The 14,852-nt window shown below is 55.0% G+C and overlaps 2 protein-coding genes and 1 long non-coding RNA gene across 4 annotated transcripts; 1 reads left to right on the top strand and 2 right to left on the bottom strand.

The window, feature by feature from the left end:
• Positions 1–229: 229 nt before the first annotated feature.
• Positions 230–1,352, bottom strand: C5H20orf141 (chromosome 5 C20orf141 homolog). Its single transcript, XM_037017328.2, is given in 5 exon segments — positions 230–592; positions 594–695; positions 698–771; positions 870–1,133; positions 1,289–1,352. Coding segments are annotated over 5 exon segments (552 nt in total). The 3' UTR covers positions 230–544.
• Positions 1,353–3,169: 1,817 nt separating this feature from the next.
• Positions 3,170–7,837, bottom strand: LOC140849522 (uncharacterized). Its single transcript, XR_012131509.1, has 3 exons — positions 7,671–7,837; positions 5,722–5,869; positions 3,170–4,464 (listed from the first exon to the last, which is right to left on the bottom strand). It is a non-coding gene; the product is annotated as an uncharacterized lncRNA (long non-coding RNA).
• Positions 6,404–13,267, top strand: CPXM1 (carboxypeptidase X, M14 family member 1). Of its 2 annotated transcripts, none has more exons than XM_073236840.1 (14): positions 6,404–7,190; positions 8,488–8,646; positions 8,825–8,934; positions 9,036–9,175; positions 9,278–9,368; positions 10,022–10,172; positions 10,249–10,337; positions 10,665–10,788; positions 10,868–11,064; positions 11,151–11,330; positions 11,421–11,718; positions 11,891–12,030; positions 12,704–12,787; positions 12,888–13,024. In XM_073236840.1, the coding sequence occupies exons 1-13, from the start codon at positions 6,650–6,652 to the stop codon at positions 12,779–12,781; spliced, it is 2,298 nt and encodes a 765-aa protein (XP_073092941.1). In that variant the 5' UTR covers positions 6,404–6,649; the 3' UTR covers positions 12,782–12,787; positions 12,888–13,024. The 2 variants fall into 2 exon arrangements, with proteins under 2 accessions (XP_073092941.1, XP_017530675.2); XM_017675186.3 differs by having other exon boundaries at positions 6,412–7,190; positions 12,685–12,787; positions 12,888–13,267.
• Positions 13,268–14,852: the final 1,585 nt, after the last annotated feature.

The raw sequence follows: 14,852 nt of genomic DNA, 5'->3' as shown, positions 1-14,852 counted from the left end.
AATGGCCACAAGCAGGGTGCCCACGCTCACCCACATGACCCTGCCCAGCGCCATTGTGACCCGAGTGGGGGTAGGGTCCAGCCAGGAGAGGAGTCAGTGTGTGGGGCTCACCTCAGCCCCTCTTCACAGACCCTCCAGGCTGGCGGAGGAGCCTACGGAGTCCACAGATGTAGGTTCTCATATTTATGGGAAACCCCCTCTGCAGCCCTGTCCCTTCCCTGTGGGCTGATACCCAATCTCTGTTCTCTTGCAAGCCTTTCAATCTGGATGCTCCTTCCATAGAACCACAGAGGAGGCCTGAGCAGCCACCCCAACTGGCAGGCCCTGAGATGGCCACCACATCCTGCCCTGAGCTCCCTGTCCCTTATCTTGCCTTCTGTCACTGCCCTCAGACTCAGACCCAGGTGTCCACTGTCCATATTGTAGGGCTGGAGCCCCCTGAGGTTCAGGCTGGGGGTAAAGGGTTACCCTTCAGCCTGGCAGCCCAGGATGGAGGAAAGGAGGCCTGAGAAAATGGCATGGCCAGTGTATTTCTGGAGGGCAGTCAGGCCCAAGTAGGGAGGCAGAAAGCTAGGCCAGGCAGGACCAAGGAAGGGCACGCCGCAGGCTCCTGGGAGCAGCTCCAGACCCACGAGCAGCAGTGGCAGAGCCTCCTGGAGGCCAAGTCATGCTGTGACTGCCACTGGCGGCAGGAGCACAAAACCTCCTGCTGTCCCGGACCCTCTCTGGCCCCCTGACTGTGGCTCCCTGTGAGAAGTATGTGCTGTGGGCCTGTGGAGAAAGAGGGGGACAGCTGGGCTTCGGAAGGTTGACCATTTACTTGCCTGCCTGCCTGCATTGGCCTACCTGTCAGCCTGCTACTCACTTACCAGTGGAACAGGTCAAAGGCCAGGAAGCTGACCAGTAGCAGTAGCAGCAGCTAGGCCAGGCCCCTGTAAGAAGGACTACCCGACTTGCCAGCCCCTGTGCCCCCAGCCCCAGGACACTGTCCAAAGGGGGCCAGGCTAGGGCCCCAAGGGATACACACGGACCCACTGGACTACCCAACCCATCCCTGGCCCCCAAGGCCCTGGGAAGGACTGGGATAGGGTAAGCAGGGGCTTTGGGCCTGGGTTCCAGCCGCGGAAGCAGGGCTGGGGTGGAGAAGAAGGTGCTTACAGGAAGCCAGTAGTGCTGGGAGGGACTAGGGTGGTGGGAGGGGTCAGGGGGCCCTTGCAGATACTCAAGGGTGAGCCCAGGGAGTGTGGAACTGGCCTCCCTGGGAATCTCCCCCTCCCCACACACCTACCCATGAAACCCTCTCCCTTCCTCCCACTCTGGTCAGCCATTCTGGGACTGGGCAGCTGGGACATCGTGACTGTTGTCAGGTGGGGCCCTGGGATAGGGAGGGGGGCCCTGCTGCTGATTCTGGCCTCATAAGCAACTGGTGGCTTAGGTGGGACTTAGGCAGACGGAGGTCAGCAATGTCTGAGAACTAAAACTCACCCTCTTACCTTTGCTAATTTTCTGCCTTAGGCGCCCCCCCCCCCCCATGAGGGTATGAGTTGCCAGGGAAAGCATTCTAACCCCATCACTATATGGGCAGCTGACGAAGGGAGGCAGGACTGCTTTCTTTTTGCCCCCGGAGTTCCCAGAGCTGTGTATCCAGGGGCAAGCCATTCAATCTTCCTGTCCGCAGCTCTCTCCCCTCAGAGTAGGGTGATGCCTGTGGGCCCTGGTGGGGGACTTTTCAGGACTATAGTCCTGTAATGCAGAGATAGGCTCTGCTAGGAAGCAGCCTGAGACCTTCTGGGGCTGGTCTCCCATGTGACCTGCTAAGTGGGGGTGGGGTGGAAGGGGGCTGTTTTGTGGAGGTGTTCCATTTACTGGGATTCCAGAAATGCCGTGGAGGATGTGAATATAAGAGGGCTATAACAGTAATCCCCAAACTGGATGTTCAGGTTACCCTCAGAGAGTGAAATTAAGGAAAGTGTACATGTAATGAAAGGATTGGTCACCTGGAAAGCGTATCCCCACTGTTAGTCTGTAAATGGGTGGCAGTTACAAGAGTTTCAGCCCAACTGTTTAGTGACTTGAGAGGCAAGAGTGGAAATAAATCACAATTGAGAGAACTTAATCCTTGTCCATGTATCATTGTTTGAAGGAAAACTGATAGGGGTGGAGGAAGAGGAGGTAGTGACCATACAGCCCTTAGGAAAGGAGGAACCAGAACAAGAATTAGGCTGCATATCTGCCTCCACGGGGCCCTGTCCAAAGATTCAAGCCCGGTGGCTTTGACGTCTTTGATAGATGCAGGCTTAACAGCCCGGTGCCACCAGCCCTTGGGACCATTCTTTGATTGCCCTTGCTCTGGCTTGTCCCAGAGCAATAAAGCAATGCCCACAAAATTCTGAAGGAAAATGATTCCTAACCTAGAAATGTGTATTTATCCAATGATTATCAATTGTGAAGGTAGAATAAAGACATTTTAAGCCATGCAAGTTTTCAGAAATATGACCTTGCATGCATTCAGGAAGCTACTGGAGGATGTGCTACAGCAAAACAAGGAATTAAACTAAGAGAGGATCATACGGAATTTAAAAAATGAGGCTAAACACAGCAGAAGGATGATGAAAAAGACCTGGTGTCAGCTGTGCTTCCAGGTGAAGAAAGAAGCAACCTGGTCTAGAATTAAAAGATAGATACTCCAGGAGGGATGTTTCCAGAAGAAAATGGGATAGACTATCTGCTGTTTTTAGACATAAAAATAAATGTTCAGTTCTGTTGGAAGTTTTGGGATTAAATTAGCAACTGGTGCCTAGAAAACCAAGCAGATGATAAAACAAAGTAATTACCAACTCCAGGGAACACAGAAAGCTGAACGATAATATTGAGTGGTTATAAGCACTAAGTATTGACTCTAGTGATTTTGCTCTTTTGGGAGGGTGGAGGGAGGAAAAGTGTATGTTTCTGTATTTGCGTATGTGTTTGTTGTGAGGTAGGGTTGTAGGAAAGCAAAATTCTTAATTCCATAGCAGGAAATCCACAAATAACATCTAACATAGAAACATCAAGAAATAGCAATAGAAGCATAAAGGTAGATACAAGGAGAAATAGCAAAATGAACTAAAAGTGTTTAATCTGGTAATGGAGAAGCATAGAAAAGAGTCTTCTATTACAAGCCTAAATGTGACTGACCTTTAAAACTAGTATTTTGATCAAAATGATTAAGTTAAAAAAATGAAATCAATATAGGGTTATATGCAGACATCAGGGATATACTCTTCCAGGATGAATGAAATACCAATTTTTAGGTGTTATATGGATGTACTCTTGTGGCTTGAGGTAAAATTTCCAGTGACAGCATCAAACACCAGCAAACTTGAAAGTCATGAATCTCATGCATTTTGGATGGAGGTGCTCTAAATCTCCATCTAGTGCTTCTCAGCCTTTAATGTGCACATGAGTCTCCTGGGGTTGAATCCTCTGGGATCTTGTTAAAATGCAGATTCTGATTCAGTAGGTCTGGGGCTGAATTCCTCATTTCTAACAAGCTCCCCTGGGACATGTGCTGTTGGTTCTGGGCCACACTTTGAGGAGCAAGGCTCTCAAAGACACTGATGTACCAAGAAAGACAGCTTGGGGAGGTGGTGGTGAGGGGAGGATGGGTGTGTCAAGAGGTTCCTCCCTGTGCATCTAGGTGCCAGGGGAGTCACCATCAATGCTCACCTGCTCATAGGGACAGCACCTACTAGGGAGTGAGTCCTGCTCAGCACCAGGCACAAGAGATTAGGAGGCAGGATATTCCACTATTGCTCTATTTGTGCAGCCAGACACATAGCTTACTTTCTTTTCCTGATACTGTTTATTCCATCATGTATGTGGGAGCAAAAGGACTCTTTTAAACTGTTTTCTCCACCTTTATTCATGTGGTTAATTTAAGGGCTCCCCTGGAATCACATATTATCTCACTTTACCATCACAGCAACCCTGGGAAGAAGATACTATTGTTCCCACTTTAAAGATGAGGAAACTGGGGCTCAAAGAAGTGAAATTACTGTCCAAGGATACCCAAACAAAATAAACGACAGAAGCGCAATGTGAAACAAAGCCGGTGTGGCACAGTCATCTGTCCCCTTCGCTTCCAGCCACCTAACCACACCGGGAAGCTGGCAGGGGATTCCCAGTTCATCCCTTAAGCTGAAATCCTTTGGGGGAAGGTGTCTCCACCCAGTATGGTTCAGTCCTGCTCAAAAAATTGTGCTTTGCAACATATTCTCTCTCTTGTGAGGCCATGAAAAATCCTCCAGCTGGCTCCTTGGGCTAGAGGTCTGGCTGTGCATTGCCTAGGTGCAAACCTGCCACCCACTGCATCCACAGAGCTGCTCCTTCCAGAACCTGCTTCCTGGCTTGGCACCTTTCCAGCCTCAGGTAACCAAGTGGTAAGAGCCTGAGGTAGCAGCTGGGCTGGGAGTGCCGAAGGACCTGAGGGTATGAGCACATGAAATTATAAAAGGTGGGAAGGTGCAGAGGGGCAGGAAGGGGCCCTAAATGTTGCAGCAGGGCAGAGAGGCAAGGGGATAGGGGTGGGGAGAAGGATTAGGGGGTGCAGGGGACACAAGAGGTTTGATCATCCCACAGATCCGAGTCTCTGAGGGACTGGAGGGGGGTGATCAGCATGCCCTGTCCCACTAGTCCCTTTAAGGGTGGATCTCCCAGTATGTGGCCTGCTATTTCCTCTCTTGAAAAATGTGGCCGCTGTTGTGGAGGGTCAGCTTTCCTCCAGCCCTGCTTGGTCCCCTCTAACCCTGAGTATATTGTGCACATACTTTCTGAGCTCTGACTAAGGACCCTGACGTGCAACTGTGAACATTTGGGTGCAAAAGCCTCTTCTGGAGGGTTGCTTACCTCCTGCTGGGGTTGGGGGGTGGTTACCCAGACAGTGAACAAATAACAGATAAAACATAATCTCAAGCAGTGTTGAGTGCCTTAGAGATAATAATGAAATAGAGTGAGAGGTAGAGTGTGTGTAGAGGATGGGCTTACTTTTCTTAGAATGGTCAGTGAAGGCCTTTGGGAGCAGGTGACATTGGAAGGCAGCCTGCATGATGAGGATGCAAACTTGGTGAACCAGTGCAAAGGCCCTGAGGCTGGTGGGGCTGGTGCATTGGAGGAATAGCTAGAATGCCAGTGCCAGTGTGTCTGGAGGGAGATGAGCCAGGAGGAGAGCACAAGGAGAAGAGGTGGGGAAGGTGTGTATGGGGAAGAACCTTGTCATGATGGGTCTTGAAGGTGAGCCCACTGGGGCTGAAGTCAAGAGGAACTTGACACAATTTGGCTGTTTTTTGGGAATGGCTTAGAAGGGGTGGGAAGCCTTAGGAGGCTGAGATGTCCTAGATGGGTGCCTCCTTGACCCCATCATACCTCTCTGAGGGGTCAACAGCCTTGGTTGTGGCCAGATTGGACTTTGGCTGGAGACTGAGCAGCCCTCCAGCCCTGTTCAGACCTGCTTCTAGCTCCAGTGGAGCCTGTTCTGGCCTCCCACTCCTGACAAGCCTCAGCCTGCAGTACTGTCTTTTTGCCGCTGACCTGGCCCCAAGTTTCAGGGACCCTCAGCTTTGGTGCGCTGTCCTTGAGATTTTCTAAGCCCCCTCATGCAGGAGTAAAACCCGCGTGGGCCCTGTACAAGTTACACCCCCTGAAAGGGGCTGTCTGCCCACAGGGCCTGGGTGGACCACATGCCTTGAGGAGCTCTAGGACCCGCGTCTATGAGGTTCTTGCTGGTGGTGGATCTCAGTTCCAGGAGCATGGCCCGGTGAGACTGTCCAGCCAGAATGGTTCTGACAGTGCCGATTTGGGGTGATCCAAATTGTTTACACAAATATCGACCCTGCAAAAAAAAATCGCGCAGGGACCCTCGCACTCCGGAGGATTCCTGGCCACCACTGGGCGTTGCTTCTTGCTGGGGGACGGCGGGCTCCTTGCATGGGCAAAGCACCGATCAGAGGCGCACAGTGGACACGTTTCCTTCCTTCGGGAGAGGCGACCCTGGCGTGAGGGATCAAAGGGGCCCTCAGAGCGGGGATGGGAAGTGTCCTGCGCTGTGGGATCACTGGGTCTGGGGCGGTCCCACGAACGGAGACCCGGGATTGCCCTCTCCCGGAGGAAAGCGAGGCGGGCTCGGGGAGAAGGGCCGGACGTGCGCGCACCAAACCCTGGCCCCTCCACCCCGGCCCCATCCCCGCTGGGTACGGGCTCCGGCTTCTCGCCTTGGATTATGTAATCCCGGAACGTGGCAGCTGAGCGAGCAGAGGAGTACGGAGGGGAGGGACCGGAGGAGAGAGGAGAGGCGGGGCGGGGGTGGTGGCGGTGGGAAGCACCGCCCCCGGCTGGCCCACAGGGTTGTCCACCAGAAGGATTCCTGGAGGACCAGCCCTCCCCTCCCTTCCCCGTCCCTGCCTCAGTTTCCCCTCACTCTTCTTTCTGCCCCACCCACGTTGGCATGGGGCCTTCGGCTCTGGGAGAATTTCCTTCTCGGGTAGTGGTTTCCTGCCCCACATTCCCGATTTTTCTATCTTGGCCAAGTAAGTTAGATGCTCAGAGAATCAGTTTACCAGTTTGTAAATGAGGTTTGATAGAGAGGCCACTTGTAAAGCTCTTGGCATGATGCATGGTAGCTGCCCACTGTGGGATGGGCGCCTCAGGACTAAGTGAAATCGAGGGAGCCGAGGGGCTTGCAGACTCTAAGGGGCAGCGCATGAGTGAAGCTGGTGAGCTCGGGACGGCCGGTGGGTGCGGAGACCTCGGGCGACCTCGCCACACCTCGCGGCCCCTTGGGGGTCCTCCCCGCCGGCTCCGCCCAGGTCCTGCCTCCGTCCCCTCCCGGGTCCGAGGCCAACCAGCGGGCTGTGGGCGGGCCGAGGCTGCAGGGGGCGTGCGGCGGCGGCAGGAAGGGGCGGGGGGCTCCGGAGCAGCCGGCAGGAAGAGAAGAACCCACCGACCGCCCAGCGCCCCGCGCGTCAGCACTCCGGACCCCGCCATGTGGGGGCTCCTGCTCGTCTTGGCCGCCTTCGCACCTGCCGTCGGTGTGGGTCTGGGGGCGCCCGGCACCTCCGTGCTGGGTCTTGCGCCGCCCGCGACCACCGAAGCCCCGGGCTCGACCCCGGCCCCGCGTAGCAGTCCGGCACAGCCGCCCGCGGGGAAAGATAACGGTGAGCTCCAGAGTCGAGGGCCCACTTCTCGGGCAAGTCGGTTACCCTACTCCCCGGTCTCCTGTGTGATGACCCTTCCCCAACACGTACACACACACACAGACACACTCTCACTCAGTCACTCACACACTCACACACTCACTCCCTACCCCGCTGCCCTGCCCCCCACTGCAATGGCTGCTGACTCAGCTGCCCCAGTTCCCAGCCTAAGTCAGCAGTCTTGGGACAGGAACCAGTGGGATGCTTTCTCTCCCAGCCCCAAACCTTCCCTTTTCACAGATGAGAAAACTGAGAATGGAGCCAGGGGGAGGGAAGAGAGAGAGAGGGTAGACAAAGGCACCAAGACCAAAAAGTACAGAGCAGGACACTGCAGAAGAGAACTTGAGGGCAGGGACTGGAAGGAAAGAACAAGAGAAAGGCAAGGAGAGCGCTCTGTTAACACCTGTCTGGGGAGGGGCAGAGGCAGGCTGCCTGACTTACCACCTTTTTAGATGTGCGACTATAGAGGAGGAAGGCAAGGGGAATGCGTCAAGGAGGGCTCCTCAGAGGAGGCGAGTGGAACTGGGTCCTGAAGAGTAAATATCTGGATCAGGAAGAGCTGAAGAGAGGGCAGCCAAGAAGGAAACAGATGTGCAAAGGCACGAGACACTATACTTGAAAATGTACAGTATGTTCCTGTGGAGCTTGGATGGGTGGGGGAATTAATGGCACCTGCCCTGTGCTTCAGGGCAAGTGGCAAACAGGTCCAGCCCTGGAAAGTCTGAGCACCCAGGTGGACATGGGTTTGAGAATAGGACATCTTTGCCCAGAGGGCAGATGCAATGATGGAAGTGGCATAGTGACTTTGGAGCATGAGACTGATTGTGGAGCTAAGGCAGGTTCCTCAAAGGGCATCTGGGCTGAGAAGTGAAGGAAGAATGGGAATTAGGCAATGAAATCAGGTGGTGGTGGCGGCATGACAGGGTGGACAGCCAGAACAAAGGCCTAGAGGTAAAGAACCAAACTCAGCTCTTCGGAGTAACCAAATAGTTCCTAGGGGCTGGGTGTAGCTCTCCATCCCAGTGGGTCAGAGGTCAGACTGCCTATGCACGTAGTCATGTCTACAGGAAGGAGAAGGAGCCAAGAAGTGGCTAGAGAGGCAGCTGGGGTCAGACTGCGCAGCCCTTTAAGTCCACACGAAGGTCCTTAGATACATGGGGTGAGGGGTGCTGCTGTGGGCTTGCATGCGTTCTTGAGTTGCCAGACTTCTGCATCTGCCCTTCTTCCTTCCCGGGTGCTGTGCCTCCCTGGTTCCTAGGAACCTCAGAACGGTATGTCCAGATTCGCATCGTCAAGAAGAAAAAGGTCATTATGAAGAAGCGAAAGAAGTTAACTCGCCCCAGACCCCTGGTCACCACCAGGCCCCCAGTGACCACGAGCCCAAGAGCCCTTGACTTCCCTGAAGAGCAGGAAGCAGGTACCACCCCTCCAGGGACCTTGCCCAGACTTGTAGTCCCTGGGTCACATACTAACTTAGCTCTTGGCCTCACAGGCCCAGGCATGCCCCCAGCCTGCCCAGCACACAGGCTCAGCTCCCCACCTACCAGTGACCACTCACTCTCTGGTCCTGGCTTTCTGCTCTGATCCTGCCCTAGACTGTCCTCCATTGGGCCTGGAGTCCCTGCGAGTTTCAGATAGTCAGCTCGAGGCATCCAGCAGCCAGTCCTTTGGTCTTGGACCACACCGAGGACGGCTCAACATCCAGGTCAGCAACCCTGGCCCAGAGCATGACAACCTCGTGGACCTTTGTCCCTGCCTCTCCCACACTGCCCACCTGGGCCTGATCCCCATGTCCTATGCCCACAGTCAGGCCTGGAGGATGATGATCTCTATGATGGAGCCTGGTGTGCTGAGCAGCAGGACACTGAGCCGTGGCTGCAGGTGGATGCTAGGAACCCCACCCGCTTCTCGGGCATTATCACACAGGGCAGGAACTCTGTCTGGAGGTGAGGCCAGCTATCCTCAGGCCAGGAAGTCATGGGCAGACTTAGGGGCTGGGGTGGGAGTACTGGGGGCCACCAATGACCTCGCTCTACCTCTCCTGCCAGGTACGACTGGGTAACATCATACAAGGTCCAGTTTAGCAATGACAGTTGGACCTGGTGGGGGAGTAGGAACCACAGCAGTGGGATGGATGCCGTAAGTGGTCCCATGGTGGCTGGGGCCCGCCATGATGGGAGGTGGGCCCTTGGCCTACTGTAGGATGCTGGGCTGGCCTGGGCTGGGGCTCCTCTAGAAACAAGAAACATACCCACTTGGGCATCCCAGGAGCAAGGGATTGTTGTCAGGATGAGTGGCACCCAGCGGGCAGCCTTAGGAGCCAGGCTGCTTTGGAACATGCCTGCAGCCTCCCCGATACTTGCTCTGTGCTCTATGGGGTGGGTGCCACTTTGTGCCCCAATTTCTTGCAGGAACATCCTTCCCAGCAGTGGGCTTCAGATCTTTGCATCACTTCTCATGTCCTCACGGCTCTGGCTTTCCCATCCCATGGGCCCCTTTTTATACCAGGCTACAGCGTGGGACCTGGGCAGCTTTAAGATTGGCTGGTCCTGAGTCATGTGGCTCTATTGGTCCAATGAGCTGTAACCAAGCCAGAAAGCATGTCTGCCTAGGACTGCCAGCTGGCCGGGGCTGTGGGCAGGACGTCTGTGATTGGAACAGAGTGCAGGTCTCCAGCTGAGACCCCCCAGGTTGGGTGTGATGGTGATCTTGGAGGCTTGAGCTCCTTCTCTGGATCCTGGGCCAGGCTTGTGGGGTTTGAACAGCCCCACCAAAGGACTTGATGCCTCCAGGTATTCCCTGCCAATTCGGACCCAGAGACACCAGTGCTGAACCTCCTACCTGAGCCCCAGGTGGCCCGCTTTATTCGCCTGCTGCCTCAGACCTGGCTCCAGGGAGGGGCATCCTGCCTCCGGGCAGAGATCCTGGCTTGCCCTGTCTCAGGTAGGCACATGACAACAGCTGGATGGGCAGGGTACAGCCTTCACTGTGCACTCACCATGAACTCACCCTCCACCAGATCCTAATGGCCTGTTCCCTGAGGCCCCTGCAGTGGGGTCCTCCGACCCTCTGGACTTCCGGCATCACAATTATAAGGCCATGAGGAAGGTCAGACATAACCCCCATGACCCAGGAAAGGGGAGTCGCCTATCTCAGTTCCCCTTCCCACCAGGGCACAACCTGCTGGACTGCCATCATGTCCCCACCGCCTCTGCTTTCTCACCTTTCTGTCCTGCTGACTCCCTAAACTCTGCCCCAATTTCCCTTGTTACGACGCTTCCCCCGTTTTGACCGTTCAGATCTGCTGCTTTCCTCCTGTACCGTGCCCTGTGTGGGCCACCACTGGCTTTTCTAAGTCCTTCCACAGCCATGTATGGTCTAACCCCTGGGTCTGATCCGCCCGTGCCCCATGCCTTGCTCTACCCTGGCCCACAGCTGATGAAGCATGTGAACGAGCAGTGCCCCAACATCACCCGCGTCTACAGCATCGGGAAGAGCCACCAGGGCCTGAAGCTCTATGTGATGGAAATGTCAGACCAGCCCGGGGAGCATGAGCTGGGTACAGGCCGGTGGTAGGGAGAGGTAGGCACAGGGAAAGGTGGTGGGCAAGAGCCAGCTTTGAGCCCCTGTGTTCCCAGGAGAGCCTGAGGTGCGCTACGTGGCCGGCATGCATGGGAATGAGGCCCTGGGGCGGGAGTTGCTCCTGCTCCTGATGCAGTTCCTGTGCCATGAGTTCCTGCGAGGGGACCCGCGGGTGACCCGGCTGCTCACCGAGACGCGCATTCACCTGCTGCCCTCCATGAACCCTGATGGTTATGAGACTGCCTTCCGCCGGGTAGGCCTCTTGGCACGAATGCCACCTGCTCCCTCTGCCCTGGTGCCCTGAGCCTGCTTGGGTTGAACAAGCCCCTTCCCTGGCAGGGCTCGGAGCTGGTGGGCTGGGCAGAGGGCCGCTGGAACCAGCAGGGCATTGACCTTAACCATAATTTTGCTGATCTCAACACACCACTGTGGGAAGCTGAGGATGATGGGCTGGTACCTGACAGTGTCCCCAACCATCACCTGCCACTGCCCACTTATTACACTCTGCCCAATGCCACTGTGAGTATTCTATTCTGGGGATAGCGGTGGAGGGCCACTCTGGGGGCCCTTGTCTCTGTCTCCTGCCCCTCCTGACCTGCCCCTGTCCAGGTGGCTCCTGAAACTCGGGCAGTGATTGAGTGGATGAAGCGGATCCCCTTTGTGCTGAGTGCCAACCTCCATGGGGGTGAACTTGTGGTGTCCTACCCATTCGACATGACTCGGACCCCATGGGCTGCCCGAGAACTCACGCCCACGCCAGATGATGCCGTGTTCCGCTGGCTCAGCACTGTCTATGCTGGCACTAATCGGGCCATGCAGGATCCAGATCGCCGACCCTGCCACAGCCAGGACTTCTCCTTGCATGGAAATGTCATCAATGGGGCTGACTGGCACACAGTCCCTGGGAGTATGTGTCCAAGGGTGGAGTTGGCCCTGTCCCCAAACCCTGCCCCAATAAGTGTGCTGTCACAGTGGTGATGTCCATTCCCACCGGGAAGAATCTCCTAGAGGAGGGTGCCAGGAGGGTGAGGCTCCCATCCCACCAGCCCCTTAGGCACCAGTGTCTGTGGTACCCCCAGGCATGAATGACTTCAGCTACCTACACACCAACTGCTTTGAGGTCACTGTGGAGCTTTCCTGTGACAAGTTCCCTCATGAGAATGAGCTGCCCCAGGAATGGGAGAACAATAAAGATGCCCTCCTCACCTACCTAGAACAGGTTGGAACCGAGTCCCCTAGCCCCAGCCTGCCTGAGGCACTCCTGACTGGTCTAGTCCATGTAGGTTGCAGCTCCCATGAGGGGTGTCACCTGAGGTCCCAATGAACATGCCAGTGCACAGATGCCATGGGGCACAATGGCATCAGACTGCCTCAGGGATATAGGATGGGATGCACGTGCCAGCAGGGTGGTGCAGACATTGTTAGCTAAGAGTAGACCCCATAGCCATCTGGGCAGTGATCCGTGGGGCCATCCAACTCATGTGCAGGAGAGCTGTTCTTAAAAAATGTTCTTAAAAAACTTAATTATGCCAGTGCAGGAGGTGCCCTGGCATAGCCGCTTCATGTTCCACAGGAATTTATGTGCCTTGTAGTGGCTCCATAGGTATAGTCTCCAAGGGTTCTAAAATGACAAGCCCAATAACAAGGGTCACACAACCGGGGGAATCCTAAAGATGTGCCTTTCTGCCAAGTATCTATAGGGTGCAGTTTTTATATTTATAAAAATATGTAAGTATTTATAGTCCAGATGCAGTGTATCAACCAGGAGATACTTTTACCAGAGTATTGTCAGGGGGTCAGAGCCAGCAGGGGAACTGCAGGTCACACCCTCGTGCTGAAGGGGAAAGGCTTTTGAGAACCTTTTCCCACACAGGTGCGCATGGGCATTTCAGGGGTTGTGCGGGACAAGGATACAGAGCTTGGGATTGCGGATGCTGTCATTGCCGTGGATGGGATTAACCATGATGTGACAACAGGTGTGTGTGGTGGGGGGTGGGATGGAGGTACAGGAGGCCTTTAGGCTTGGTCAGGAGCTGAAGATTGCTGGACCCTGATCTTGTCCTTCACTCTGCTCAGCATGGGCTGGGGATTACTGGCGCCTGCTGACCCCCGGGGACTATCTGGTGACCGCTAGTGCTGAGGGCTACAACACAGCAACGCGGAGCTGCCGGGTCACCTTTGAAGAGGGCCCTGTGCCCTGCAATTTCCGCCTCACCAAGACTCCCAAACAGAGACTCCGAGAGCTGCTGGCAGCTGGGGCCAAGCTGCCCCCAGACCTTCGGAGGCGGCTGGAGCGGCTGAGGGGACAGAAGAACTAACACCTCCAGCTGAAGAGTCCCAGAGGCTTGGGCAGGCTGGACCTGTCCAGAACTGAATGGGGGATGGTGCGTTGAGAGTGGGAGGCAGGAACCAAGTGAGGGAAGAGGTGCTCCAGCTCATTAAAGCTACTTGGCACCTCAGCTCATCTTCCTGTGGTCTCTAGGTCCCAGGTCCTCCCCCTGGGCTGGGCCCCAGCTTTCCCCTCCTCCCTGATCCTATTCTGCACACACTTGCAGTCTCATCAGTTGACTTTGGGAGAAATAGTGTGGAAAGAGGATCCCATGTGGGTTCTTGAGCAGAGCACTCATTTTGTTAATCCATTGACTTCTGTAGCAGGTGCCATCACTGTGCTCTCAACATTCTGTGGGTGCCTGCTCAGGGCAAGGGTGCAAGGGGTGGAGGGTAGTCAGTGTCCACCCAACCTCCTGGGGCTTCCAGCCAAGAGGGGGGCTGGTTAGAACAGCATGAGGCATGCTAAGGTGCAGGCTGCTTGCTGTGGGAGTCAGTGGCTGCTCCCTACATGGGAAATTCAGCAGTGGGGATCCACTGGGCTGCTTGGCCTCCTCTGACAGCACTTGGGGGGCTGGGGATGTTGGGTACCTCAGGGCAGCCTCGAGAGGCTGGCAGTTTAGGCTCCCCACTGGGCTTTGCTAGTGTGTGGGTGTTGGTGTCGGTGGGGACCCAGTTTGTTCTGTGGGGTTTGGCTGTAGTAGAAACTTTTTTGTCTAACAGTTTGTCTTACCAGATTGCTCCTTGGCTAGAGGGTGGGTTTTGGTGGGGCCTGTTGTTGGCACCCATTGGCATTTCTGGGTTGCCAGCTCCTTCAGTTCCAGATCTGGGATCTACGGGGTAAAAAGCAGACCCAGGGAACTCACTGCCATGTGTTTCCTCAGATATTGAGGTCTCCAGATAATCTGCCTCCTTTTCTTTACTGTTCAGAGTCTTTTAATGTTTGTTTTATGTATAATGTCCAGGGCTTTCAGCTCTACTTAGCAGAAAGAATAGGGAAAAGCACATCTGCTTTCAGCTTCTCAGAAGTGGGGGTGTCTGCCGCTCTTGTTTGTTTTGACGCATAAAGTGCTTTCTGTTTGTGTCCTTTATTTTTTCCTAACTCCCTCTGTCAGCTCCCTGTTGAATGCCTCCTTCGCAGGCTCCCCCTCAGCCTACTGCTCTCTTTACCCTCTGGATGCTGCACCCCATCCCTCTGAACTTTCCTCCTGTCTTTTCTCATTTAGTGACCCTCCCCCAGTCAGTCAGTAGGATCCACTGCCCGAGGAATTAGGACTGCTCACTCAGCAATTCAGAGGGCGGGACAGAGCAGGCTCAGTGTTGTTTGTTTTTTGGAAATTGGCTCTTGAGTATCAAAAGGGAAGACTCAAGGGAAGCAGGAGCTGATGCCAAGATATCTTGGAAAGAGACAAGAGGGACCAGATCGGCAAGACTGCCACCCTTCCCCCCTACCTAGGGGACCTGGCAGAGGGTCACCTGATCTGGAAGGCAGAGGAGAAGGGAAACAGGGCCCAGCCTGGAGTGGGGAGGGGGAGAAGGACAGGCCCAAGAGGGAGGGTCAGCTTTCAGAGACAGCTGTGGCAAGGACTGGGGAGCTCTGGGTCAGCAGAGCCAGTGTAGACACTACTGGTGATCATTCAAGGGTCAGCAGAGCCAGTGTAGACACTACCCATCATCCAAGAAGTGAGCACTTGAGTCCACGGTTCCACTGGC

Source organism: Manis javanica, chromosome 5 (assembly GCF_040802235.1).
Source record: "Manis javanica isolate MJ-LG chromosome 5, MJ_LKY, whole genome shotgun sequence".
In the NCBI taxonomy this organism is placed as follows: domain Eukaryota; kingdom Metazoa; phylum Chordata; class Mammalia; order Pholidota; family Manidae; genus Manis; species Manis javanica.
This window is presented reverse-complemented; position numbering and strand designations above follow the sequence as displayed.

What these genes read in the sequence shown, in the direction of transcription:
- CPXM1 (XM_017675186.3), top strand. Translation starts at nt 6,650, where the DNA reads ATGGTAGCTGCCCACTGTGGGATGGGCGCCTCAGGACTAAGTGAAATC. An exon ending in CCCTGAAGAGCAGGAAGCAG is followed by an intron (nt 8,647 to 8,824) that starts GTACCACCCCTC and finishes ATCCTGCCCTAG; the next exon opens with ACTGTCCTCCATTGGGCCTG. An exon ending in ATTATAAGGCCATGAGGAAG is followed by an intron (nt 10,338 to 10,664) that starts GTCAGACATAAC and finishes CCTGGCCCACAG; the next exon opens with CTGATGAAGCATGTGAACGA.